Source organism: Nyctibius grandis, chromosome 16 (assembly GCF_013368605.1).
Source record: "Nyctibius grandis isolate bNycGra1 chromosome 16, bNycGra1.pri, whole genome shotgun sequence".
Taxonomy (NCBI): Eukaryota; Metazoa; Chordata; class Aves; order Nyctibiiformes; family Nyctibiidae; genus Nyctibius; species Nyctibius grandis.
In genome coordinates this window covers 2,933,400-2,954,961 of record NC_090673.1, presented here as the reverse complement: position 1 = coordinate 2,954,961, position 21,562 = coordinate 2,933,400, and the positions used below count along the sequence as shown (strand labels likewise).

The 21,562-nt window shown below is 47.3% G+C and overlaps 3 protein-coding genes across 5 annotated transcripts; 2 read left to right on the top strand and 1 right to left on the bottom strand.

The window, feature by feature from the left end:
• The first annotated feature begins 18 nt into the window (after nucleotides 1-18).
• On the top strand, nucleotides 19-10,535 carry INPP5E (inositol polyphosphate-5-phosphatase E). Of its 3 annotated transcripts, XR_011049360.1 has the most exons (12): nucleotides 19-110; nucleotides 1,096-2,165; nucleotides 3,144-3,267; nucleotides 3,993-4,090; nucleotides 4,781-4,905; nucleotides 5,060-5,179; nucleotides 5,568-5,675; nucleotides 6,606-6,767; nucleotides 7,325-7,440; nucleotides 7,906-8,042; nucleotides 9,135-9,637; nucleotides 10,341-10,535. XR_011049360.1 is itself a non-coding variant. In XM_068413875.1 (11 exons), the coding sequence occupies exons 2-11, from the start codon at nucleotides 1,315-1,317 to the stop codon at nucleotides 9,265-9,267; spliced, it is 1,971 nt and encodes a 656-aa protein (XP_068269976.1). In that variant the 5' UTR covers nucleotides 19-110; nucleotides 1,096-1,314; the 3' UTR covers nucleotides 9,268-10,535. The 3 variants fall into 3 exon arrangements, 2 of the variants coding, with proteins under 2 accessions (XP_068269976.1, XP_068269975.1); XM_068413875.1 differs by having other exon boundaries at nucleotides 5,063-5,179; nucleotides 9,135-10,535; XM_068413874.1 differs by having other exon boundaries at nucleotides 9,135-10,535.
• A 4-nt stretch (nucleotides 10,536-10,539) lies between these two features.
• Nucleotides 10,540-16,869, bottom strand: PMPCA (peptidase, mitochondrial processing subunit alpha). Its single transcript, XM_068413873.1, has 13 exons — nucleotides 16,793-16,869; nucleotides 16,461-16,663; nucleotides 16,199-16,278; nucleotides 15,806-15,888; nucleotides 15,435-15,529; nucleotides 15,173-15,273; nucleotides 14,499-14,762; nucleotides 14,167-14,259; nucleotides 13,782-13,900; nucleotides 13,220-13,310; nucleotides 13,034-13,096; nucleotides 12,654-12,798; nucleotides 10,540-12,332 (listed from the first exon to the last, which is right to left on the bottom strand). Exons 1-13 carry the CDS (start codon nucleotides 16,843-16,845, stop codon nucleotides 12,163-12,165), a joined length of 1,560 nt encoding a protein of 519 aa, XP_068269974.1. The 5' UTR covers nucleotides 16,846-16,869; the 3' UTR covers nucleotides 10,540-12,162.
• Nucleotides 16,870-17,072: 203 nt separating this feature from the next.
• ENTR1 (endosome associated trafficking regulator 1) lies at nucleotides 17,073-21,483 on the top strand. The gene is made up of 7 exons (XM_068414092.1): nucleotides 17,073-17,208; nucleotides 17,304-17,558; nucleotides 18,103-18,176; nucleotides 18,958-19,069; nucleotides 19,684-19,746; nucleotides 20,469-20,608; nucleotides 20,985-21,483. The coding sequence occupies exons 1-7, from the start codon at nucleotides 17,095-17,097 to the stop codon at nucleotides 21,076-21,078; spliced, it is 852 nt and encodes a 283-aa protein (XP_068270193.1). The 5' UTR covers nucleotides 17,073-17,094; the 3' UTR covers nucleotides 21,079-21,483.
• Nucleotides 21,484-21,562: the final 79 nt, after the last annotated feature.

The following is a 21,562-nucleotide window of genomic DNA, read 5'->3' as shown; positions in this document are numbered from 1 at the left end:
GGCCGCCAGCCCTGCGCCTGGGCGGGCACCGGGGAGGCCGCGGCGGGTGAAGCACGGCCGAGGCCAGCGCAGCGGAGCCGGCCTCCGCCGCGGTCGGTGGTCTCTCAGCGGTGAGCGGGGCCGGGCCGCGTCCCGTGGGTGGTGGCGCTTGGGCCCGCGCGGGGCCGTGGCCGTGGCCGTGGCCGTGGGGGGGTCTCGTCCATCCTCCCCCCGCCTGGGGCTGGCGCGGCCGCTGTCGGGGCTGGGGTCGGTGAGTGCGGTGCGAGGCGGTGGCGAAGCCGCCCCTCCTCCTGGGCAGCGCGGAAAGCGGGGGGTGGAACCCCAATTCCGTACCCCTAAAGCCACCCCTCGGGTATTGTCTCCGATGCAGCGGCGGTGGCCGGGGGTTGGCGCAAAGCAAGACAAGGTGGCAACGATCTGCCGCTGGGAGACCATGGTAGAAGCTGAGATCTCTGGAAATTTCCTGGCCTCTGGCCCCGAGTGCGGTGGGCAGCCCAGAGGCTGGTTGTGCAGGTGACTCGGTGTACAGCAAGGAGAAGCAGCTGTGACCAGGCAACTAGTGATAGGACAAGAGGACACAGCCTCAAGCTTCACCAGGGGAGGTTCAGGTTGGACATTAGGAAGCATTTCTTCTCAGCAAGGGTCATTAGACATTGGAAGGGGCTGCCCAGGGAGGTGGTGGAGTCACCATCTCTGGAGGGGTTTAAGAAAAGACTGGACATGGCACTTAGTGCCGTGGTCTAGTTGACGTGGTGGTGTCAGGGCAATGGTTGGACTCGATGATCCCAGAGGGCTCTTCCAACCTCATTGATTCTGTGATTCTGTGACTTATGGGCAGTTTTAGCTTCCTTTCATGCTGACAGCGTGCATAACCGTTTCTTGAAGAAGTCTCTATGCAGCCGTGATGCCTACAGCAGTGAGGATGTCAGTTCACTGCTCTGCTCTTGAAAGAAAAAGAAAATAACATTGGTTTTCTAACAAGGTCACGTTAAGGTTTTAATCGTTCTGGAGGGAGGTCCTGCGAGGAGCTGGCTTTCTGATTAAGGAGCAGAGTTTGCAGCTCAATAACTTTTCATTCTTATGTGTTTCTCTTAGAGAAATCCAGGTATCCCACCTCTTGAAATTTTGCAGACAATGCACCTGCCTACACATACACCTCCCCTTCATTCTCAGCTAAAGACTGAGCTGTCTTCAATTTCCATGTCTTTCTGGCTTGGCTACCCCTGTGAACCAACGGGGTAAGCAAGGGAAGGAAACTATGCTGTGAGGAACTTTTCCTATGGAGCAGCATCCATAGCTGGTACCCAGGGGAGAATGAGTACTCCAAACGGATTTCCGCAGCTCTCAGGGGCGTCTGTGACTCAGAGCACGGAGGGTGGAGCAGTACAGGACCTGCACGCTAAAAAAGCTGGCAAAGCAGCGAAGAAGGAGGCCAGTGGCAATGGGGTGCTTACCTTTGTAGATCCTCCAAGCACCTCATTAAATGAAACCTTAAAGCTTCTACCGGATGAACTCAAAGCTAATATGAAAATTAAATTGATCACTCCAAGGCCTCCTCAGAAACCCCGTCTGGAACGTGCTGCATCTCTGGATGAGAAAAGCTGGAGGAGGTGGAGGAAGTTTAGAACGAGTCAGGAAAGTCTGACTGATCCCAATGAGACAAGTTCCTCAAATGGTTCTCTGCAGGAAGCATCCCTCAGCCCTCCCATCAGGGGCAGGGCAAGCCCTTGCCATCAGTGCTGCCAGCAGGATTCCTTGCACAGTTTACCAGACGCCTCGGAAGCCAGTCCTGTGGGGAAGAGCAGAGGAGGCACCGCCGACCTGGGGAAACGAGCCTCCGAGATCTCCAGTGCCTTTGGTGGGCTCCTGCGGGGGAAACCATTCCCAGGCGGCAAACCCCGGCTGTCCCAAATAATGCCGGCTCGACCTCTGCCGCCCATGGAGCTCAACGTGGCCTCTCACACACTGAGGACAGCTAATAGGATTGACTCAGATTGCATGGATTATCAACATTATTCTCAGCACAAGTTTGGGAGGGTGAGCAGCAGCTTGAGCGATACCAGGCTACATGGCAACGGGATGGTCTATGATAATTGCTCCACAGACTCCATGAAATCCACGTTCAGCCTGCTCACTCCCATCCGCTCCAAGGATGTTCGAAGCAGGTACGTCCCCCAGGTTCTCGTGGCAAAGTTTGGGGCGCGTTAGCAGGGAGGCAGCTGCCCTGCAGAACCCTGCTGGGCTGAGGCAGGGAACTTCCAACCGAGCAGCGAAGCACAAAAGTTGTTCTGTGTTGTTTAACCTGCTGTGGAGACTGGAAACGGCTTGAAGATGAAGAGATTAGTACAAATACTCTATATTTGCCCCTTTCAGCTGGGTATTGTTTTTCATAAATATAAGTTTGGTTTGCTGTCAGCTTGCTTGTAATATTAATCTGTTTTGAAGCAGCTGTGCATGCTAACAGTTGGGAAAAACTATTTTTTTTTTAATCTAAAAGTAAATTGAACTGAATGTTAAATGGCAGGAAAAAACTCAAATATTTTAGCTTGAAACTATCATGCAGTACATGCAGTACTATCACAAACCCTGTAAGGTGCTGAGGGTCCTCTGCAGGTGCTGAGCTTGTTTGGCTTCTGGCAGGATCAAACCATGTACAGTGAACTGCTTCAGGGTCCCACGGGAGCTGAATTGAAGGAAGAATGTGAGTTTGAGTCCTTGATTAGGAGCAACTTGGTGCCAGAAGCTATTTTCATGTTTTAAGTAAACTGAGCTGCTTCAAGATACTCGAATATCAAACCAATCTCTTCATTCTTTGTCTGTGGTAAGTACTTTGGGTGGCTTCAGTCTTCTCATCGCAGAACCTGTGCAGTATCAGTCTCACCATCATGATGATGGTGTGGTGGCTTTGAAAAGGCCAGTTTATGACGATAGTTTTGTTTTCTTGCATATGATCCATGAACTCTCTCTACGGGTTGGAACTTTATAAGGAACTTTAGGCAAGCAGAACAATACATAATACTAAATGCCATTTTCTTGAGCTAAAGGTATGTTCTTGGTTAATTCAAAATTCAAGCGTTGCAAATCATTATTCCAACTGCCATGCTGTTTCCCTGGATGCTCTTGTATGGGTCTTCTGTTCACAGAAGCTACTTGGAAGGCAGCCTTCTGGCGAATGGTGCCTTACTGGGAGCAGAAGAACTTAGCAGATATTTCCCTGATCGGAATATTGGAATTTTTGTGGCCACCTGGAACATGCAGGGTCAGAAGGTATGTGCACGTAAGTCTCCACAGGTCTTTTGGCAGTGGTAAATTTACCCCATCTTTACTACAAGAATTGATGCAATGTTTTTTTTCTGTTCATGACTATGTTCCTTGTCAACCTGAGTTCATCGTCTTTATCAAATTACAAGAGCCTCTCATGCACGTTCAGCTTAGTGAGAGAGTCATTGTAACGGGGTTCCTCAGACACTAGGTATGAAACCTGTGAGCTTGCTAGTGCCACGCTGGCTTTTTGTGGCAGCTCCTTTATGCTTCGTTGCAATTAGGGTCATGTGAAGATGGCTGATGATTTAGTGCTTATGAGGAGAACATCTCTGATAAAGAACACAGCCTCCTGCCTGCATCTGGGAATTCAAGATTGATTCTACCAGGCGCCTGAGCAGCTATGCCTGGAAGGACACGAGCAACCCCTGCGGTGTTCAGTAAATAGCCTGTGAGCTTGGTAAAAAAGCACCACAGGAAATTAGAAACATCATGTTACTGGCCCACGTGGCTGAACTGAGGTACCTGAGGTGCTGCTGGAGCGACTGCAGTTGCAGTCTGCCTTTGGGAAGGAGAATTTTTAGTATTATCACTTAGCCTGAATTGTTTGCATATGCTGTGGAACTTGTAGCTTTGCCTGGACTTTCTCTGCACTCTTCTATAAATCTTTGCATAATTAATATTGCTCTTCTTTCTTTTTTTCTTTTTTTCTTTTTTTTTTTAAATAATAGGAACTTCCAGTGAATCTGGATGACTTCTTATTACCAACAGATCCTGACTATGCCCAGGACATGTATGTCATTGGGGTTCAAGAAGGCTGTCCAGACAGGTAGCAAAAACAATGTAATGAACCATCCTCTTTTCTTGTTAATCAGTTACTTTGCTTTTAATTAGTCTGGAAGTAGTGTCCATCATATTCTCAAGAAACCACCCCTTTAATAAGTCTGTGTATCCCATTGCATGAGCACCAGGGGAAATGTTTTTAGAGCAAAATGTCACAAAAATCTGTAAATACAGGACTGGGTCCTGGTGCAGGGCAGCTAATAGCAAAGCTCCTGTTTGATTGCAGTGGGCATCCTACCACAGACCTGGGCTGGCTGTGAGCTGGCTCCGGGCTGGCTGTTAGTGTTAGCATCCACATGCTCATTAGTTGTACATTGCTGCAAAATTTCTAGTCTTGAGATTGACCGACCCTAGAAGAGCAGGTTGAAGCCTCACGTCAGACTCTGCTGGTTTAGGGTATCTTCCCAGTGGGACTTGGTTTTCCTTAGATTTGCAAGCTGCTCGGGGCAGTGGCAGCAATACTCTCTCACCAACACGCAGAGCTGCACGGCGTGTGTGGAGCTCACGCCACACTGCCCAGCCTTCCCTGCGGTATCGCCGTGGCGGTGGAGGTTTTGCTTACCCTTACTTGATGTTTTTTGTCAGAGGGATTGCTCTGTTTCACAACGCTGATTTCCTTTCCTGGTTGTTGTCTCTTGTGCTGCCCTTGTGATCCAGCTGTTGTTCTTTCCTGCAGAAGAGAGTGGGAGATCCGCCTGCAAGAGACGCTGGGCCCCCACTACGTCATGCTCTACTCTGCTGCACACGGGGTGCTCTACATGTCGGTCTTCATTCGGAGGGACCTGATCTGGTTCTGCTCAGGTGTGTGGTCCAGTAAGAGCTGGAGAGTGGGGAGGTGAAAGGACTGCTGCCATCGGGCGTCTTGTCCTTTTCTCCAGGGCTGTCCCTCGCCTGACTTTCCTGATCACTGTCTCTAGAGGCTTTCAGTAACAGCAGCTTCTTTTTCTCCTTCCAGAAGTGGAGTATGCCACGGTGACAACTCGAATCGTATCACAGATCAAAACCAAGGGAGCTCTGGGAATCTGCTTCACCTTTTTTGGGACCTCCTTTCTCTTCATCACCTCCCACTTCACATGTGAGACATTTACAGTCTTGTTAGAAGTGTCCTGATTGAGGGAGGAGGGGGGTTGCTTTACAAAGGTAAAAAAGCTGCAGGGGGATAGAGGAGCGGGGCAGACTGAAGGCAAAGCTCAGGATTGCTGAGCTGAGAACAATAAGGGAGGAGGATTTTTTGGTAGTAAATGTGCAAAAGAACTGTGTTTAGAAAAAAATTAATTAACTGCACAATTGTATCCCTTTCTCCACACTGTCTCTCATTTTTCAGTCTGTGTGCTCCCTGGGTCAGAGTGTTAGATTTTACACGTAGAAAATGCCTGATGTCCTTTGGAAGCTCCGTTATAACCAAAAATGGTAATTGAATGAAAATGATGCATCGTTGGCAGTAACGGGATTCTGTCTTTCAGCTGGGGACAGTAAGGTGAACGAGAGGAAACTGGACTACAATAAAACCATTCAAGCCCTTACACTTCCCAAGAACGTTCCGGACACAAACCCGTATCGATCCAGTTCTAGTAAGTGTGAAACTGTTTGTGTGGGAGCCCAAATGAGCAGAGTTTGTGCATTGTCTTTCAGTCTACGCTAAGGAAGAGAGAATGAGAGTGCTAATTTGGGACGGTATAAAAAGAGACCACAGGTCTTCTTGTCTGAGGATGGTTATTATTCACATGATTTTTTTTTTTTAGGTGGAGCATAATTTTGGGGGGAATTTGAGAGAAAAAGTTGAAATGGAGGGGGAGAGAGAGGATTCAAAAGGAATTTTGATGTGATGTATTTTTTCTCAGAACAGCAATAAGATAATTTTGGTGTAATTTTAATCAATATTATGGATGTGTTTCACTTTTTCCTCTAGAACAAGTAGAAATTACTTTATTTCAAAACTTAAAGAACATTATTTCAATTTGCATATACACAGGTCAGCGTATTGTTTGCCAAATTCTATTATTGTTTCGTAATACTGTGTTCTTAACGTGACATCTAGATATATAGCTAAGCCCTTTTTCTAGAAAGATGGATTTACTCTTTATCTGCAGTGTAGCATTAGATTTCTGTGTTCATACTATTTAGGTCCTATAGATAGTTTGGTCTCTTTTCAGCTTTTTCTATGATTTTTAAAATTTCTGTTCTATTTTCTACTGTTTTTTTATTACCACATTCTGTGTGGTGACAGGCAGAAAATGTGCTCAAGTATTATATCTCCTGGCAGTAAAAAGAAAGAATTTATGCCTGTTCCTTGAGTCTATCTAGCAGCACTCTCAGTAAGCTGTGCATCATACAGCTCTCACTTCGAAAGAATTGAGCTTCATTTTAACGAGTGAGCTACATCATATACTTTAATTGTCCTCAAAAGTCAAAAGGAGATTGAGGGAAGGAAAGTTTGGGATTTTTTTGTGCTTTCAGAACTTTCCAGGATGTTTACTGACACTTCTGGCTTGGATTTGCAGGTGATGTCACAACTCGCTTTGATGAAGTGTTCTGGTTTGGTGACTTCAACTTCCGACTCAATAAGGACCGTGAGACCGTGGATGCCATCTTGAGCCAGAACCCAGAAACAAACGTGTCCAAGCTGCTGGCCTATGACCAGCTTATTAGTGAAATGAGTCGGGGTGAGGGATAGCTATTTTTCTTCCTAGCTGCCAGGAACAGAGATATCTACGCATAGAAATAATTTCAGTCAAATCCCTGTTTCCCAGAGACCTTCGCTGCTTTCTGTTAAGTTCCCTAAAAAGGGAGGTCAGCAGTTGTCAAATCCAGTGGTAGTCTGTACTAGGGACTATCTGTTGTAGCAGTTTGGTATATATAACATAATCTCCCACGCCATTTATTGCTCTGTTTCATCTGACTCCTCTGAAAACTGGACATCATTCTCTCCTAGTGTCTAGGGCATTTAGATTTGAATAGCTAGCATTTGTGAAGTGTCATGAGTGGAAGGGGAAGGGAATGTACCAAGTGTTGTGTGTCTAAATAGCCACTGAGTAGCTTTTCATCCTTGCTCTGTAAGAACTTGAGCTTGCTCCCTTTCTGGAGCCCAAGCTCATATTTTTCTACTCATGGCTGCAGTTTCTAGCCAGCATTAGTTGAGTTGTGTTGAATAAATGCAGCAATTGTGCCAGGTTCTTGGGAAGAAGCTTGTTGTTCACGCTGTTCTCCTCTTCCCTTACAGGGTCTATTTTCAAAGGATTCCAAGAGGCTGACATTAATTTCCATCCTTCCTACAAGTTTGACATAGGGAAGGACAGCTATGACACCACTTCCAAACAAAGGACTCCTTCCTACACGGTAAGGGATGGTTGCAGAGCAGCACGCTCGGAAGGGCTGCTCAGCCTCTCAGCTGCCTCCAAAGGGCATTCTCACCTGCAAGAAACAGCTGCCTTCCACAGTTGGTCTGCATAAGATAGAGTCATGCTGAGATTTGTTCCTTCAGGGGAACAGGGCATGTGGAACTGGTTTGTAAGAAAGGATTGCTGAATCTGTGAGCGTAGGAAGAGTTTGGCCCAGGCTGCTAATCTTATTTGCTCTGCCTTATATCCTGTTCCAATGCATTCTCCTCTGTGCTACAGCTGGGCACAGAACTGCTCTTGGGATCAGACACCCATTCTGCATGAATGTATCCCTGTCAAAGAGAGTTTCACTAAGTGGAGTGTGATAAATGAATAGATTTGTCTCTTGTGAACCAGCGCTGCTTTCCAGGGTGGATGTGCAAAGGGAGTTACCACCAGTCTCCCCTCTCTCTCTGCCTCCCAGGATCGAGTCGTATACCGCAGTCGGTACCGAGATGACATCCACGCTGTCAAGTACTCCTCTTGTCCTGTGATCAAAACTTCAGACCATCGGCCTGTGTTTGCCTTGTTCCGTGTGAAAGTGAGGCCTGGCAGAGACAAGTTAGTACCTCCTTATGCCACTCTCTCTGATTGCACATGAGGATATGCTCCTGCTTGGAGTTTGTCCTCTCAGGAGAGTCCCTGAAATAGTGTTAATCCCATGCAGCTCTCTGCAGCCTGTTTGTTTTTTACCCAATATATGCTCTCAGTGGTCAGAGCAGTAAGAGCACTTAAACCTTGCGCTGACACCTGCAATCCCTGCTGCCAGGTCCCTTAATCCTCCTGAGGGAGATAAACGGAGTCTGTTGCAATTGGCTGTAAATCTGTGTTCATCTGAGATGCAGCTCTCTCTTGCCTGTCAGCGTGGACAGCTTTCCTCTTCTGTTCCCCTTTCCCTCTCTGGGATCAATGCTGGTTTCCTCCCCAGCGGTGGCTGCATTTCAACGTAGCTGTATGTCAGTGGAGGATTTTGAGATCCTTCAAGTTCTTAATGTCCCACTGTGGGCTGCTGTGCTAGTAGAACTCCTTAGAAAATTTGGTTAAGTCACTGAAATTTAGTCTCTTCTCTGTGAGTAGCATGGTCAGGGATTTCAGGACCCAGGTATCTAGAAAACGGTGATTTCTCAAAGCACTTGATCAGCAGTGCAATTAGAATTGGGATTTTTTTTGTTGTTTGTGGGTATTAAATATCCATTAAATTGAAGTATTGCAGAGTCTGTGAAGCTGGGCTGCTAGGGTTTCCTTCTGGCCTCTCTAGAACACACCACGGAAAGAACTGTTGTGCATGAACCATCCCAGTGAATACACCAAGCCAACAGTTTAGCTTTTCAAACGAGTGCTTTTTAGTTTAGGGTCATAAAGAATGTCCTCCATGTATGTCCCTTATGAATGCAGGCATGATCGTGCTTAAATTGAAGTACATTTGCCTTTTACAACCAATATTTTTGTCATTTAAATGTATTGTGAAAAACCTTAACTTGTTGCTGTGGAAGAACAACTTTGTTTTACCCATTTGCTCCCACAGCAGTAGCTGAATGCCTTGAGAAAGTAAAAAATCAGGTTTTTGGCCTTTGTTGTATGAACTAGTTGGGAAATGCTGGGCAAAGAATAATTATTTGTGCCCTCATCTAATTGCTTGTGTTTGTATTGTAGCATTCCACTTGCTGCAGGGCAGTTTGACAGAGAACTCTATTTAATCGGAATAAAAAGGCGGATTACAAGGGAACTTCAGAAACGGCGAGAGCAAAAGGACCAAAAATCCAGCAGCGTATGTAGCGTCTCCTGAGCCGAGAACTCTGCGTTGCTTGTGTTAGAGGTGCCCGGAAAGAGGATTTCAGGCCGTGGCAAACTCTGCAGGGAATTGTCTGCTTAAGCACCTCTGGCAGTTGCTGTGGCTTGTGAAGAATGTCTTAAACCTCATCCTGGATTCATTTGCATGAGCTAATCCATGTAGCTCAAGTGCTTTTGCTGAAGAAAATGGAGTCAGTTATTTAGGACATCCATCCCAACAGATGTAATTGATTTATTTTTAACCATACTATCTTTGGAAGCAACCGGATGCAGTCTCTTGGTTCCGAGATGACTCCACACAGGGGCCACAGCTTCTGGAACTGGCATGACGGGGGGCAGGGGACCTGAGAAAAGCCTGCAGAAAGGTGACCATTTTTGTTTGTCTGTTCGATTTGATCTGGTTAGCTTACACACGTTGTAGGGTTGGTTTTTTTTCTCCTTACCTGTAGCCAAGTGTATGGTGTTCTGTAAAATGCATAACAGGGACCAGTGAGGGGATTTGGGCAGTTCTGTGTAAGGATGGTGCTCCTGTGTTGGGCTTTTGTGGTCCTCTACAACAAGATCTGTGTGAATGTACTACTGTACATTCCAAGTGTAGAAACATTGCCTTTCAATAATTATTCTATAGGCCTTCTGTTACTAAGGGGGTAAATATCAATCATCTCTCACACCATGTATTTGGCTGTTGAGACTGTTTGAAACAATCCCTTCCTTAACTCACTTGCCCTTCCTAGGGGTGATAAAACACTACCTGCCTTCTGCAGCAGGACACTTGAGTTGAAAATAATGGTCTAAGTACAGCTACTGTGTAATGCTTCACCAAAGGGATGACCATGTCAAGTGAGTATGCTAGGGAAGTATGCAGAGAAACTGCAGCAAGTCCCATCAGCGCAGTTTCATTACCTCTGATTACAGTTAATTCCGTTTATTTTTCCAATTTGGTGAACTGTGAGTAACTTGCTGTTTTGGAAGTAGTGTTGTCTTAAGGCTAAACATACTACATGGACCAGTATGGCACTGGTAAAATATTAAGTACAGCTAATACTTAAAACCTCTTCATGGGCACAGATCAGCTGGATCAATAATTACCTTAGTACATAAAACACCGTGCAAACAACTTGGAGGAAGTGCTGCTAACTATGCAACCTGTCCAAGACAGAGCTTCTGTTCTGCGGTACAAACATTTATGGCACTGACCTGTCTGTAGCCATCAGGTATTTGGATTTCCTTTCTTTTTAAAGGAATAAAAATAAATTAATGCAATACCTTAAATGAGAACAAGCTTTTATTGCAGAGTTGTTGACCTAGAGGTCTTTGTGTGATGCATGCTAACCATTCGGGTGACCTGAGCCATTTGTCTTCAGCTGGAAAAGAGGACACATTTCTTGGGGATAATTTGCATTAAACAGACACAGCACATTTCACCTGCCAGTTCAAGAAACCCAACCATTTGCTGATGAATTTCAGAACTCTTACTACTTGCTCCAGTCATTCAGAGGCCTCTTTATTTTCTTATAAACTTACACAACAACGGAATAGCACTTTCATACTCTGGGTTCCACAAGAAGTAATGCAACGTGTTTTCTTTTAGTTGCGTGAGGAAAGGTATGGGGATAAAGCAGGTAATAGCTGCCTCGCAGTGTTCTGCTCCCAGTTTAACTGCTCCTTACAGTACACCTCTAGCCAGTGAAGTGCTGCAATGCAGCTGTCTACATTTTCAATCCCATATGTCAGGGGATTATGTAAATTGAATGTTTATTCCTCTTTTGGGTCTCCATTTCTACGGTACATCAAATGCGTGGCGCTTAGCGTCATGTCTTTCTGTACCATGGTGTCAGTCACTTTAAAGATCATAAGCTTTCTAAATGTTCTCATTTTGTTGATCTTGTCTCCTAGCTGAGTGACATCTCTGCTGTGAGACTGAAAATTATCTCTTCTTTTTGCACAGCCTTAAATTCATCTGAGTGACAATGAAAAAAGTAGGTATGAGTTCAAGGTGCAGCAGCAGCAACTCTTTTAGTAACTTTGTTTGTCTACCAAGTCTGGAGTAAAAGAACTTTTATTCTTTAGCAGGGTTCACTTGCAAGTGAAAACCCTGAAGAATAGGATTGCTAAATAAGTGTCCATGTAGCATTATGCGTAGTATCTCTGTAGGTGAACTCCACAGAAACTTACTTACGGCATAGGTCTACTTTCCTCTGAGCTCTAGCAAAATTATGAAGTTATTTCCAGACATGTGACTTTCTGTAGTACTACAGATGGTAAATTACACTGATGAAATAGATCCATGATGCTTGTAACAAAACCTAGTCTGCAGAAAACTTGTTGCCTAACTTCACGTGGAAAACAACTAGTATTTTCCTAATTCAGTTTGACCAAGTCTTTGTTCATCTCGGTAACAGCTATAAATACTCTTTGAATTCAGATATGTAAGCCAAGCTCTCAAACGTGCCACCACATTCCTCAAGAAGGGCACACACCAGGGCCTCCAGCGGGACAGCCCCACTCCTACTGCTGGTGTAATTAGGTGGTAACACACAGCAGTGACTTACTTCTTCTCAGATGATACATGCTTTCAGTTGTAGTGATGAATATTTTGGCTTGCTGCGTTCTCCCCAGTGCCAAGAGAAGGCTGTATACACCCCTCTTCTCTTGTAACCTACTCAGAGGGTCAAAGTACTCATCCAGAGCCAGGGAGGGCCTTTAAGCCCAACATAAAGAGCTCTTCACACTCCGGTGTTCCGAAGCAGCTTTGTTCAGCTGTAGCATAGCTCCACGTTTGCACAGTATGCCTGGAAAGATGGGGGGAAGGGCTTGCAGCAATATTATAATCTCAAAAACATATTAAAAAAAGAAGCAAGTCTGTCAGGTGTGTGCAAGATGCACTGCCTTATCGGAAGAGTCGGTACATCCGCGGGAGTCGCCCATCCTTACTGGAAAGCGCTGCCTGGATGTGTTCATAAGTGGGCAAATCTGTCAAGTCACCCAGTGCAGCCACAGCTGGCTTTTTATGAAGCATCTTAGTGACCACTCTCTTGATATCAGCAGATTTCACCTGACCTGCAGAAAAGAAAAAAAGCCAGAGCTGTGACAACTACACTCTAAATAGCATGAAGCAGCTTTATGATGATGCTGAGTCAGGGAAAACTAATCACTAACTCTAGACCTTCTCTGTTTTTTCCTTCCTTCTGACAAAAGCAAGCATTGTGCTGGCTTGCAAACGATTGAGATCAGTTTGAAATATGTATCTGTAGTATTTATGCCCCCAGGCTTTCTAAGGCAGTTCATCTGTGCTACAAGGATATGTTGTAAGCTGCTTCCCCCCGCTGCCCAATTGTACCTGCAGTTCAGTCAAGGCAAGGAAAAGCATGGTCTACTCACTGATCAGGTCACAGAGCTCATGAGGTAGCTTCCTTGTGTTTGTTGCCAACACTTGCCTTCCCACATCTTCAAAGATAACTGGCCGAGACTCAAGGTTCATCATGAGCATGGACTTCAGCTGCGTCTTTGCTCGCTCAAGTTCTACCTGTAAATGAGCAGCAAATACAAACAGATGTTCAAAAAAGTCTGGCCACTGCTCTCTAATACCAGACACCACCTAAGAGTTCTGCAAACACCTTGTGAATGTGTTGCTAAAGTTACTGTTTTCTTTTTCAGAAATACGTAACAGTTATCTACAAAAATTCACTCTAGCAAAGCCAGTGCAATGCACTATTTCAGCTCAAAGACCATCTGCATAGTCTGCACGTTAGGCTGCTGACCTCTCCCACTGCTCCTGCCATTAGGATGAATTCTCTTGTGATGATTTCCACCATCTCTCGAACCTAGGAATAACAGATAATTGAAAGAAGATTAGAACAGTGCTTATTCTGTTAATGTTACTGTCTGGTAATAAGTGATGTGATTACTTTTTAAGGACACCTGTCTTTGAATACAGGACTCTATACCTGTTTTGGATCTGCACTGGCATGTATACACAGGAGACCTGTATCCTCATAACTGTGGTGGTAAGAGGTTGCATTATACATCCAGTGGTGCCTGCGAGTATACAAACAGTATTTAAAAATTTAAAAAACAGAATTTAAGTGTAAAAATTAAACAAACATGGACAGCGAGTCCTCTCCTAGTGCATTTTCAGGATTCTCAGCAGTGCCAGTGAGACCTGTCAGTCCCTGCCTCTGACAATTTCTGCATGTGCCATCTCTACTTCTTTCTCTCCACTTGCATCTTTGAGACCAAACCAAGAACAACGCAGAGACTGCCAATTCTGTTAATATCCCCTGATGAAAGGATGGATTGGGCTAGTGGAGGAAGACAGGATTCCTGGTCACTGCTGCCCTTTACTTTCACCCTCTCAAAATGCCCACGGACAAATCAGTCCTGCACGTTTCAAGCAGAATAAGCTGATGTAAAACCTGGGGGTGCTGGCTTTCAAAAGATGAAGCCTTCTCTGTGAACCTGCTAGAGAAGACTGTTCCTGCTATCCCTTAAACAGAAAGGCAAACCAACCTGTTGAGCACATTGAGATACAGTCGGGTGAACATGCCCTTGCCAGGTCCTCCAGCTGAAAAAGAGCCACCACCTCCCATCATCATGTTTAATACCGCAAAGGGAATGAAATCTTCCTCCTGAATTGCAACAAGAAACTCAGTCAGCTGACAGCAGAGCTCTCAAGGGTCAGGGATGAGTAAAGTGGGAGAAAAAGAGAGTCGGAAAGAAACATGGCACAACAAGAGTGTAAAGGTCAGTGCCTTCATCAAACTGTCAGTGAAAAAGCTGCTTGTCTGCACATGCAGCATCAGCAGCAAGTGCCAATGTTTACATCATGAGAGAGTATTCTGGGATTCTCCAAGTACAGGGCACCCAAACTGAAGGATTTTAGGTTAATACTTACTAAAAACGAGCAGCTTTCTAACCCAATCATGATATGGGTAAGCTCTGGGATGGGAGTGGGGCCCAGACTCACATCTGACATATCTTTTTCAACCTGTGGGAAGGGCAGACAAATTATGAGGGCTGATTTTCACCTCTGTTGTATCCAGCTTGATACATTCCCAATAATTAACCTGTCACCCAGATGATGGCTGTCACGGCCAGTTTTGGCTCATATTCATGAAAAGTATGTCATTTTAGAAAAGCAAAGCCTGTAGAGAAATCAGCTCAAGACCAAATCTGCACCTCCAACAGCGAGGAAGAGGCACGATCCCACCTCCACCTTCCTTTTACCTTGACAATGCCTCCTGTGTACTGAGCCACAGATCTGTCCACATCCTTGCTCTGCCCACTGCCCCACACTGGCTCCGCTCCAAGCAGATGTTTCCTTGCACACTCCACCAACTGCTCGTGCTCGATTCCCACCCCGGCAAGCACCATCCTGTCTGGTGTGTAGTAGTTGTGCAGGTACGAATGCAGGACTTCTCGATTAATTTTGTCAGTGTTTTCCACTGGGCAGTACCTGTTCAGTCCAACTGTATTGTTTCTGTAGGCTGCCTAAGAGGGAACAGATACATTAAAATAACACATCTGACTTCACCTCCCTCCATTTAAACTTTCTGTTTTAGAATTATGCCTACCCGTTTGAGACATGTAAGAGAGGAAAAGCTGAGCATTATTTCACTAATGTCAGCATAACTCAACAACACGCTGTCACCCATGTCAACAAGATAAGCTATAGAGAGTTTTCATTTCGGTTAAAATCTTTCACGTGTGTAGAATGTAGGATTTAAAAGTGGAGGGACAGCAAAATTCTCCCTCTCACCACTGAAATCTAATTGAATAACGGAAAAATCTGTTTTCAGAATAGTCTAAAATAAACCCTGAAGTTGAGAAAAGCTGATGGAGAGTATGCAGCATGTCTCGTACAGGGCACTGCACGCGAGACAGGCGTTCCAGTATTTTACCGCATGGATCATTTCTGTGAGGAGAGGCTCTGGATCAGGTCTCATGTTCAAGTCTTCAAGCTCAAATCGTATCGCTGCTCGAGTCATCTCAATTTCTTCATCTGTAATAAAAGAGGAAGCAAGAGGTAACAGCCACCATGCACAACACCCAATTGCTACATGATAACTTCTTGATGAGCACGAGCTAATGAAGAATTCCGAAATCTAAGAGCAAGTCATGCGCTGGAAGTCTTTTTTGAGGCAGAGATTAATGTTCCCAGACCTGATAACCTGGGCTGTAGCACTACATCAGCCAGCAAGTTGACCACCGTGTCCAGGCCTTTGGCATCAGCAGAAACAGCGTACATTATGGTGTCCCTGCAACACAAGCAGACGGGTCCTGCATTGAGAAGTTGCTTCTACGATCATTCAATAAAGGTGCATCAGGAAATCACAGATAAAGCTGCTTAACCAATGCTTTCAAAAGGAAATATAACCCTTTCGGGTTCACTTCTGTAGCTTCTTAGCAGTCGCCACAAATGGATTTCTGCTGCAAAAAGTGGCTTTTACTGTCACACATCAGAAAAAGTGACTCAAACTACTGTCAGTGTTACAACCACTCAGGTAACAGAGCACAGAGAAAGAGCATCATACCTGGATGCCTGGCAGTCACAAATGCCCCCGTGCTTTTCTAAGGTGAGGAGAATCTCATCTTTGCTGCCAAACTGAGCTGTGGACTAAGAAAGAAGATAGCAGTGTTATTAATTAGTGGAGCCATAACCGTTTATAATCCTTCAGTGCAGCATCTTCTTCTACGTTCTTTAAGTCAAACGGTTTGCTAAATACTCGCTAACCTTGGAAGTGAAAGCACAACAGACTTTCAAAATAGAATTATGGTCACAGTAATTAACTAGGAACACCATCACCATCTATTTAAACACCTTAAAGCCACAATGCCGCTGCGAGGGGCAGGCCCTGCCCTCAGCCGCTCTCACTGCTGTGCAGATTTACGGTGTTCCCTACAGACCCCGCTCCCACAGCACTCACGGAGAAGGCCAGCTTTTCCAAGAAGTGAGAGATGCCGCTGAGGTATTTCGCTTCATGTCTTGATCCCGAATTTATAAGAACTAGCATTAAGAAGAGAAAAAGTCAGCGTGATTTTTACCCCACCCCGCTCCCCACACACAGACCCGGCTCCCCGGGGAGGTGAAGTGTCACCGCCGCGTCCCTGCCCAGGCCGGCTCAGGCCGGGGCAGTGGCACGGCCCGGTGCTCCCCCCGGTCCCCCTTTGCCGGCCGCGGGTACTCACGGCCCACGGTGCAGAACTGCCCGAACTTGTTCTGCGAGGCGACGCGCAGCCCGTTCTCCAGCACCGTCACCCGCGTCTCGAATCGCTCCCGGCCCTCGGCCGCCGCGAAGACCGCCTTGGGCACGCCGGGCAGCGGGCACGTCAGCGACACGCTGGGGTAGGCGCCGCCGCCGCTGTAGCTCCGGCCGGCCGCCAGCCCGCACCTGCGGGGCAGCGGGAGCCGCCGTCAGGGAGACCGAGAGCCCCGGCAGCGCGTCCCCCGCGGCCGGTACCGGGCGCTGCATCCCACCCCCCGCCCCGTTCCCCCCGCGGGTGAGGGAGGGAGCGCTCACCGCCGGGCCGGGCCCCAGGCGCCCCGCCGCAGCCACGCCATGGCGACCGCCATCTTGCCGTCACCCGGCAGCCTCGCCGCACCCCGGCGCGGGGTCACGGGGGTGCGGGGCGGGCGGCACTGCGCAGCCGCGTGACCCCGGGGGGGCGGGGAAAGGGGTGGGGCTGAGCTATCCCCGGGGAGGCGGGACTCGGAGGAGGCCGCGATTGGTTGAGGTTGTGGTGGCCGCTCGCTAATTGGTGCGTTCTGAGGGGAGGCCCCGCCCCGCGGTTGGTCGCTTCCCGGGGCGCGGAGGGGGCGGCCATGGCGGCCGGGGGGCTGCCGGAGGCGGGTCCGGTCGAGCTCAACCCCTTCTCCTTCCGCGAGTTCGTCCGCAGCAAGGCCCGGAGCGGCGAGGAGGCGGGCGGTGCCCGCCAGGTAGGGCCCGGGCGGAGGCGCGGCCGGGCCCCGCTGCGCTGAGGCGCCCGCCCCGCGCCTGCCTGAGCCCCTCTGCTCTGCTGTCCCCTCCGCAGGCGGCGCGGCCCGGCCTGAGCCCCCTTGGCCCGCTCGTATTCCCGGATCCGGCGCCTCCCGGAGAGGCAGAGGAGGACGAGGAGGAATGGAGCGGGAGCTACCAGCCCTTGGCCGTGGAACAGGCCCACCTCGCCGCCGCGGGCCCCGCCTCGCCCCCCGCCGGCTCCTTCTTCAGCGAGGACCCGAGCGTGGCCTCCCTCGGAGCCCCCCCGGGGCCGGGCTTTCCCTCCCTGCGGCAGCCCAGCTACGAGGAGGTGAGCACCTCGGCCGTGCCCCGGTACCTTAGGGCGGGCACAAACGCCGCCTGCAGGCTCGCCTTCTGCCAAGCGAGCGCTAAGCTCGTGTATCAGGTTGTTACAGAAACGTGCTGTCAGCAAGGGCTGCTCGGTAAGTGGCAGCTTCTTGTTCGAGGTGCTTACGGAAGAGAAGTGGGTCTGAAAAACTGCTCTACAGCATGAGTCAGACTCGGTGCCTTGTCTGTCCTCCTGCTTTTGGCATGACCGAGGTGACTTCCTCATGCTCTTCCCCTTGAGGTCATGTTAATTTAGAATTAACAGCATTTGATTAGTCACATCGGTGCTGGCTGCTTGGTGCCACATTTCTGTGCCCTGCAGGGTCCGTGAAATTAAATGGTTTTGAGAGGGGAAAACTAGGTGTGAAAGAAAGCTTCAGTGTGATAGAAAGTGCAAGACTTGCCAGCACTAGAGTTAAAGCTGAATTTCTTCTGGTACTGGTCTTGGAGTGCTGGTAGTGTTGTGAAACCACACCCTCTTTCTAATGAGAATTTCTATTTTTTAGCTAAAAGAAGAGAATTCCAGCTTGAGAAGCAAGATCAATAAGCTTCAGATTTTCTCTGAAACTCAAGCAGAAAAGTGCGTAAGCCACAGTATGGGGGAAAGTAACCACATAAGCAAGGAGTTGTCTTAGAAGAGGTGCTCACTGGAAACAGTCAACGTCTTTAAAGAAGAAAAATGTAGTTGAAATCTATGCTATTTATTAAAAAGCTTTAACAAACCTGGTTTTCTTGTTGAAAAAGGCTTGGAAAGTAAGTAGCAAGCTGACATCTGATGCGTGTGTTTGTGTGGCTTACACTTCATGCAGTTTAGGTGGTTAGTGAAAATGAGGATGGGGCTTGACGGAATGCATTTCATAAAGCTTCAGATTAACAGAATAATGAATCTTAATCTCTCTTCTTTGAAGCAAGAAAAGCATTTTTATTTTTGCTGGTGAGCAACTTGATATTGGGAGACATGAATTTGCAGAGGTTAAACAACCTGGTGCCTGATCTAGGGTGGCAATTTCTTAAGTTCCTGTCTGAATCCTTTGCACTCTGCTGGTCCTGGCAGTGAGGCAGCTGGTACTTCCATGGTGATGGGGTAACCATTTGTTTCAGAATTACCCTTATTTAGGCGGATTGTGAATGGCCATATTTTCATTATGGCCTTTCTGCATTCAGCTGTATAGTTCCTGTTAATGCTAATTGATGTTCAACAAGGAAATCCCTGAGCCACAGCCTAGAAGTGTAGTTCTGTGGGAAGACTTCATTTTTCTTATAACATGAAAGAATGAGTTTCTTGATCCTTCCCTAGAATTTTCTTATGAAGTTATTTAATGTTACAAGCGCTTACTGAACATTCTCTCCTGTTTTTTAAGGATGAGGAAGCTTGAAAAAAAGCTTGAGGAAAACAAAATTAAAGAAGAAAAGGAAGCACGGGATTTGGAAGCAATGGTGCAGCACGTGGAACAAAATCTCCAGCTGATGACGGTAAGTGTTGGCGTTTGCCATAGCAGCAGAAGCTTGTTTGCAGCTGGAACTGTGTAGTTCTGTTCATTTCCCTTCCTCCCTCAGGAGAGTGCAAGAAGCTGAAGTGATTACTTCACCCATGTGAGCACTAAACAGCCCTGACATGGGTTCAGATTCTTCCCTTGTAACAAGACTCTGTCCCAGGCTAGAACTCCTTTCGTTACCTAGAATAGGGGAGGCCTTTGCAGAAATACCTTTTCTGGATTCATCAACACCTTCAGTTGTTTTTTTTGCTGCCTTCTGAAAACACCTCCTGTATGAACTAAGAGCTGTTTTTTCCTGCTTGCTTCTTTGTACTGACTACCTTCTCCTCTTGTCCATGAACAAAACTTAATGGCTGGAGGTGATGGACAGCACTCGAAGATATCAGAAAGGAAAAACAGGGAGGGAACAGCTGATCAGACATGACTGGGGGCACTATCCCCATCTCGTAAAGTATTCAGAACATGAGCTGGTATAACACAAACTGTATCACTTCAAGTTACTTGCTGGAATCGTGCATTCCTGCGTAGCTCAAACTGCCTGCTGTGTCCTAAGCACTGCTATGGTATAAATAAATCTTTATTTTATTTCAGAAACGGGCTGTTAAAGCAGAAAACAGTGCTACAAAACTGAAACAGGAAAATGCGTTACTTCAGGTACGCAGCAGCATTCTTAAGGCCTTGCTGAATGTGCTGGGGCTGAAAGGATACATCTTGAAATTGAGCCTATAAAAAGGATATTGAAAAATTTGAACTATGCTTCCCTTTTCCTATGAATGCCGTAGAAGATGTTCTAGACTAGAACAGTTCAGCTCTACGCAGACTGTTAACTTCATCTCTGGGATATGTGGTACTTTGCTTACAGTTCTGCTGAAGTTTCATGTGATTTTTCAAATGCTGTTTGGTATTTGGGACCTGTGAATGCTGTAATGCAACAGGGCACGTGGGCGTTTCGCTGTAGGAAGGTGCTTGACAGGAAAGGAGAGAACCTTGAGAGATAGTACAGATAGCTCAGCAGAGCCTGCCTAGTGTTGGATGTCAGTGTCAGGTAACAGCTTCCATCCCCACCGCCGGCGCAGGAATACGCTGCTCTCGCACTGGGTTGGTTCTGTGAAACAAGCAGACTTGAGGGCTGAGGCTGGCAGGCTGGCATGAAAACGCTGCACATGTTTTCAGTTTTAATAAAGACTTCCAAGTTGTAGTTTTGTGTCAGAGACTGCTCTGCAGAACTGACGACATTCCCTCTAGGCACTGGTTATGGGATCTGTTCATTAGTTGTATGTAATAAATTGCTGTACCAATGTATTCATTAGTTGCAAAGTATCTACTGGAGTTTTGGGGTTATTTTCATATAAAGTTGTTGCCTGTTTCCTCCCTAGGTTCAGCTGAAGAATTACAAGACAGAGAATGAAGCCCTGAGGTCAGGCCAGTCGGCGAGTCTGGCCGTGGTGAAGCAGAACGCAGACCTTGCCTTGCAGAACCTGCTCGCGGTTATCACAAACTCCCGGTCGTCAATAAAGTGAGTTGTTTTAAGACAACTCTCCTAACATGATCCCAGATGCTTGTCTAAATACTGAGGTCACAACTAAATGTCCCCAGTGGTTTTTTTTAGGATTGAAACTCAGGCTGTTGTATTCTGTGTTCCTACCTACGGTGTATTTTCCTCCAAGTTTAGGTAATAAAAATAACTATAATGTGTAAGTCTTATTTTTTTACTTAATAACTATTAGACTCTCTAAGTCTCTTATACTTCACTTCTCTAACACTCTTGTACTTCAAGAAGTGAAGTCTTCAGTCCAGATAAACTGCTGCTTGAAAAACCACGTTGCATGGGTAAACGCTGCCCAGCTGCTCTCTCCTCCTCGGTCTAACGCTGCGTCTTTCCCACATTCCAGGCAGCTGGTTTCGGGAGCAGAATCACTGCAGCTCGTCGCTGACCTCCTCCAATCAATAGACAGAATTTCTGAGCTATCAGGAGATGGACAGTAAAGCTACAAAACGGACTCCAACGGAGAACTTTGCTTTCATGCCGAAATCATTACTGAAAAGTTAATTTCTGATATTCAGCCTCGTTACAACGTGTGAAGCTGCAGAATCGCTGCTGCAGAATCGGCTTTTCCATCTCTACCCACGGCCCGAACGGACAAGCGTATGTCCTTTTCCTTCTGGACTGGGACCACGGACCCTCCTCCCTTCGCACCCCGTGTCCCCCCTGGGCTGGGACCCCCTTGCCCTTCTCTCCCCCTCGGGGTGTTCCTTGCCGCGGAGGGAAAAGGGGTTGTGGGGTTCGTGCAGCGCGGCGGGGCTCGGGCTGCGGAGGCGGTGTGTAATCCTCATCCCGGCCGCTGTGTAACGGGTTTTGCGGAGCTATTAAAGGCCGCGGAGGTGGCGGCACAGCCGGTGTGCGGTCGCTGCGGGGCAGGGAGCGGGGACCCGGGAGCGCCCTCTCGCCGGCCGCGTGCGCCAGCCCCGC